General features: G+C 41.1%; 1 protein-coding gene across 1 annotated transcript in view; it reads right to left on the reverse strand.

Annotated features, from left to right (window-relative positions):
• krt222 (keratin 222) overlaps nucleotides 1-3,868 on the reverse strand; it is a 28,919-nt gene extending 25,051 nt beyond the window's left edge. Inside the window, exons 1-2 of the mRNA XM_084345829.1 lie at nucleotides 3,677-3,868; nucleotides 3,213-3,416 (exon numbers count right to left, since the gene is read on the reverse strand). Of these exons, the coding sequence (XP_084201955.1) occupies nucleotides 3,213-3,410 (198 nt within the window). The 5' untranslated portion in view covers nucleotides 3,411-3,416; nucleotides 3,677-3,868. The remainder of the gene's footprint in view (nucleotides 1-3,212; nucleotides 3,417-3,676) is intronic.
• Nucleotides 3,869-6,000: the final 2,132 nt, after the last annotated feature.

A 6,000-nucleotide genomic window follows, 5' to 3' on the forward strand; every position in this document is an offset into this window, starting at 1 on the left:
GTGATGCCAATAGCATGAATTAATGGTAATGGCTCTGATTTATTCAAGTGTCACAGTAAGCCATGACACGTTGACGTGAGTCAGCATGAGCAATAGACCCTTTTCACAGCAGACATTTCAGCTTGTCAAAGGAGGAAAAGCGCAGGGGGAGTAAATAACATTAATGATGGCTGCATTCCATTTAGCTGTGCTAGTTCCAGGGTTCTGGTATTGTGCATGCTCACTCACTGATGTGACTTACTAGGACACTTAATAAAATGGATCGTTAACATTATTGGTCCCACCTGTGCTTTTCCTGCTTTGACAAGTCAAAATGTCTGCTGTGAAAATGTCGACTGGAAGGACAACAACAATGATGAATCTGTATCATAGTTTTTACAATAATATCTTTTGACGCTCATACATAAAATACATCTTTGTCCTGCAAGAAAAGAGCTGGTGACTTTTCTATTGTATAGTTCATTTAGTTCATATAGTTCATCATTTGGGGACCAGAGTGTCCTGGTATAGCCTCACTCATGAATGAGTGTCATTGTAGTCTTTTTGGAAAGTGGACAGCCACATTCAGACCACATTAAAACCAAAAAAAGGCAATATTTAACATTTAAACAATTTTACTGATTGTAATTATCGTATTTTGACGAATGAAGTAAACATGCCTCACACCAAGGCACACTTGTTCAGTCTGAATCAATACTTTTGGTATCCTTTATTTTTATTAGGAATTACCATGGTGTCCATCATTAAGCCTTAAGACATCTGACTGCCCCATTAACAATGAGGCTATGACCACAACTTCTGTGTTAAAATCAAGAATGTATGCAGTGTCATTAGCTGAGAGCATTATTACAATATATTTGATAATCTCAATAATATATGAAGAGTACATCATATTTTTATTCTCTGACTAAGCAGAATATAATATGATGTTACAACCATGGCTGGTTTACATGTGCAGTCTGGTGAATATAAATTGAACAAATTGAACAACTTGGTCCAATTGTTAAAGGTGCAATATGTAAGAATTTTACAAAGCTCCTCTGCTAGTGGTGTAAACACCAACACTCCCCTGGTCCCGTCCTCTAAATGACGGGCTAACTGAGCTAACTGGCTTAAGGCAGCTACAGTTAGCAGCAGTTACACTGGTGATATGCTGCCAACTGTTTGTTTTGAGTATGATTTCGACAGGTGGCCAGTTCTTACATATTGCACCTTTAATCTTTGACGGATACTCCTTCCCAGTGATTTATTTTCTAGTGCTTGATCAAAGTCGTATATTCCAACTGCTCAACACCCAAAAATACCAAGGTAGCACACACACAATCTTCAGGAAAAGGTTTGCTAATCTCAATTTCACAAATTTATGCTGGGCATGTCAACCAATATTCTAACGTTTTGGCCTAGTGGCCTTCATCAGAGCATCGTTAGAGCATCTCTGAATTAGGCTACCTTTGGGTATTCAGCAGTTCGAACAACTTGTCCTCCCTTTATAAAACAATATACTCCACATGTTCTCCAGAAATAATTATTGTGGTTTATAGCACAACAAATTGGCCATGACGAATAAAACTGAAAGTGTAACAGGAACTCATTGTACTTATGTTTATAACAAAACAAGTATTGTGTACAGTGTCTATCTCTTCACTCCTCACCTCACCTCTCAAAAGCCAATCAGTGCTACAGTATGTGCAAACTGAACACATACTACATGTGGAATAAAGCCAACACAGCCAACAAACCATTTGTCTAGCATTAATAATGGATATATTGTACAAAGGCTTTCGTCAGGCTTTGACAGTTTCATTTAATTCTCACTGTCTAGCCTAAAGAGCTGTCTGGATAAACAGACTTCTTCTGTCTTCTTGTCTTTTATCACACACATATTAATGTTAACACACCCTTATTTCCCTTTGTGCAATACTTTGGAAGGAGACACACCCATGTTGAAGTAAAGCCAAGGATAACATGGAATTTTCCATAACATTTATCCCATAAACATTAAAATACACTCATGGGGGTGTTGATGAGCCACAGTGATTTGAATGAATCAGTCTACTGACATTATCTCCTGCTTAATGTCTGACTAGATGATCAGCCATCATTGAGTCTCTGCTACATATAAAAAGATTAATATTAATACTTAAGCAATTAAATAGCAAAGTAATCCTATATGTAAATGTGAAGTCTTTACTTGGATCAACGAACAATGAAGCGAGCAGAGTTTGTGTCATAGTCATGGGAACATTAGCCAAACTTTGGAGATGAGTTGGATTAAGTCTTTGCAACGGGAAAAAAATAGAGTCATTAAAACGTCAGTCAGTGACACTTACACGGAAAGTGATGCTAAAACCAACATCAAGTCGGTTCATGTTTGTGGGCTATTAAGTGGAATGGCCTTTAAAATAATCAAAAGAGTTCTGCATTATGTGCGTGAGTTACAGCTGGTGATGTTTGTGGAGTCTCCCTGGCTCTGATCCAACAGTAATGACACACACGCCTGCTTCTAATCTTCTGCAACACGCTCATTTGATGTGCAGTCACCTCTCACCTAATGGACTTAAACAACACTAAAATAAGCATGTCACTGTTCATGATTCAAAAACGTGTCCGCAGAATGTCGATTCCAGGACTAAAGAAAAACATTTGATCAGCTGGCTGACAAATGAGTTTCAGTATGGTTGGTTGTGGTTTTTTATACATCAAGGAGAGGTTGCTGATTCTTCACACCAGTGAAAACAGAAAAAACATGAAAAAGATCAATAATCAACAGCAATTTGCAACTTTTATAGCCCCACACACGTATTAAGCCACCATAAACTCTCTCGTAACATTGTTGTTTTTAATGAGTGAAGTCGCTATATAGCACAGCACTGGAGCCGCTGTCTTCCAACATGGGCGGCACCACTGCCATTAAAGCTCTCTACCTGGTCTTAAAAGGGAACATGTATCTGAGGCTGTTCACATGATGTTGCATGCCAGGTCTCTGTTTTGACTGGTTGTTTGATTATGCACACCTGCTCCTGTTGTCTGCCAGCCAACATGACCTTGAATTTATGTAGTGAAGCATAATAATAATAAAGATTTCCATAAAGAGTGGAAATACGACTGTAGGACATCCGCAATATTATCATGTCTCTTTCTGGCAAAAAGCTGTGCAGTGTCCAACACTTTTTAATAGTCTGCATAATTAAAAATCTCAACAAAAGTCTGACCTGGGCACGGAGCTCATGAACAGTCTTCTCCTGCTGGGACCAGTCCTGGGAGCGTGAGGTTCTCCTGACATCCCAGTCGGTTATCTGAGCCTCCAGCCGCCGATTGGCCTCCTGCAGCCTGTTCACCTGCTCCAGGAAGCCCCTTAATCGGGCGTCCAGGCCCCACGCAGTGTGACTGGAGTCCTGCAGCAAGTCCATGGAGACCTGAGAGAGTGCACACGCAATTTTCACAGACACACACAACGCGCTGGTGATATTTCCATACAGTCAAATGAAACAACACAGCTGAAGATAGCCTATGATAGCCGAATGATTTCACGACTGACAGACATGTTATGTTTCCTGCAGCATGCATACATGGAGATATAGAGTTACAACTTTCATAGCAAACAGCCTTCCACCCATTTGAGATCACATGCAGCCAGAGGCGTTTACTAGGTAAATGTTTACCCAGCGAGACTCACCTGATGCAACGTGGCCTTCCTGGAATAAGGCACTGTAAAAGTAGTAGAGGCAGCAAAAGTCCCTCTGAAGTCTGTTTGCCTGGTCACACAGAGCCGATCCACCACTCCCCACAGCTTAGCCACATTCTTCTACAGCGGGCTGGTCAACACTTTCTCCTTCCCACTGTGTACCAGGTCATCAGCAGCAGGCCCCTGAGACAGAGCACACAGGCTGTCATTAGCCCGCCAGTATTGCAGTGTGTGTCAGTCGGCAGTCTTCAGTGGGTTAGGGGGTCAGCCACAACTGGGATGTTCCTCTGTGTCCCACCTAACCCCCCTGGCAGCATTTGGGAGTGGGGAGAGCAGTGGGGTTAGCACTGGGCACAGTGCTTACATCACCAGCACTCTGGGGCCCTTTGTACTCTCTGATCCAGGATTACTGAGCCGCTTTCAAACAGGCAGCAACACAAGCTGTGGAGGGAATGTTCAGGGAGACACAGTGACAGAACCTATGTGTGAGTCAATGTGTGGGTTTGAGTGCTGGTTTAATAAGAGGTTACCTATACATGTGCTATAATTAAGGTGATATCTGTGTCTCTGCACTCCTCTGACGTCAAGTAATACACACTTTCTGCAGAGTGACCTCTTGCTCATAAACAGTCTTGGCTGCTTTCAGGGAAAGACTGAGTGATTGTGTCTGTCTGGGCCAAAGGTTTCATCTTCCAAATATTATAATGTAGCTCCAATATTTCCTTGGGTGCAAAGTTTGCAGATATGCCACAGCTACAGCCAAAGTTTCAGCACAAAGAGACTTTTGACTGTAATGAATGTTTACAAATATTTAAGGTGTTAAAGGTACTATTTGTACCAAAAGTTGATTTTTGAGTCTCATTCCCAGCTCGCCAATCTACTTTTCTCACAAATAACACCTTTAAGATAAGATCTGTGTGGTAAAGCTAAAGGTGTGGTATAAACAAACAGGTTGGCTCACCATCATAAAAACTAAATAATAAAAAGATCAAAACACAAGATTATAGCCCGGTGGGGGCCCTCAAGGATTGACATGTCAATTAATGAGAATAATTTATTGATGTTTTCTGATACGATTAATGTGAGAACTGTAACAAAGGGCCAATTTTGATATCTCGATTTGAATTAAGCAGAAATGAGATAACCATGAAACTCATTATGAGCATGGCCTGTGATGACTCTCTGTCTGCCAAGATTTTCTGCCAAGAATTTAAACTTTAGAATTGAACTGGAATTAATTGTTTAATGGGTATTAAATCATAATCAGCTGTGACAGCATTGGCTGGCAACTCTTTCACCTTTGAGAGTGTTCAAAAATGGGTGTTGTTCAAGCGCGGGAGCCGAAATTAAGGGAGTTGTCTTTTATTGAGTGTAATAATGTAGTTATGACTACTGAGAAGGTATTGGTCGGGACCTCAACATGTTGATGGGCATTGTGGCTGGTGTGCTCCCATTGCAAGATAGTCTCTAGTTTTACCTGTACCTGTGGGGGTTTATTGTGATCCCATGTATTTGCTTGAAGGTAGAAAATGTAGTTACAATTGCCCAAATGTGCTGTTTCAACAATGACAAGAGTCCATTTTGCGATGGATCATGACCACTCAGTAGTCAGTAATACATTATTACGATGGTACTCAGAACTCATGGGATTGGCCACACCCATCTTCAAACATAGCCTTCATTTTGATCTACTGTACACACAAGTAAAGTTTCACACCTGCGTCTTACATGGGGGACGGCCTTTCATTGCGACACCCCTCCATTCTGAAACAAAGCTGTTCCGAATCCGACTTTCAAGTTCCAATTACTTCCCAATAGGGTTAGGATCAGGGTCAGGGGTTCCCCAATAGCCTTTTCGGAATAGCAGGGTCTTTAGAAAAAATGGGAAACCACGCCATTACGAAGAATGGAAGTTTATTTTTGGAACATAATGAACAGGATCATAGCAGGGGCAGCTGTTTAATCAGCTCATGAATTAACGGCTAACAAGCTAGCAAGCTGAGACCACGCTGACACTCTTCAGTCAGAAAAGTTCACCAGAAAGCAAGCTAGATCTTTTCAGTAAGTGGGCTAGCTAGGTCCATTCAAATGGTTTATTAGTGTGGTGTATTTGTGACATTGACCCATGTGTCATATCCGTCTGGAAATAAACCATTACTCTATTGTAGAGTAGTTTATAATCCAGCACAGGAGGTTAAATAAAAGTGACTGTTACAAGACTTATAATAATCTATGAAAGCTTCTTCCATTTTAGACCCTCCAGCTCTCTTGCCTCAAAGGCGACAGGCAAGACAGTTTGCAACTAGTCAACAGTG

Source organism: Pagrus pagrus (genome assembly GCF_965226575.1).
Source record: "Pagrus pagrus genome assembly, chromosome: 2".
In the NCBI taxonomy this organism is placed as follows: Eukaryota; Metazoa; Chordata; class Actinopteri; order Spariformes; family Sparidae; genus Pagrus; species Pagrus pagrus.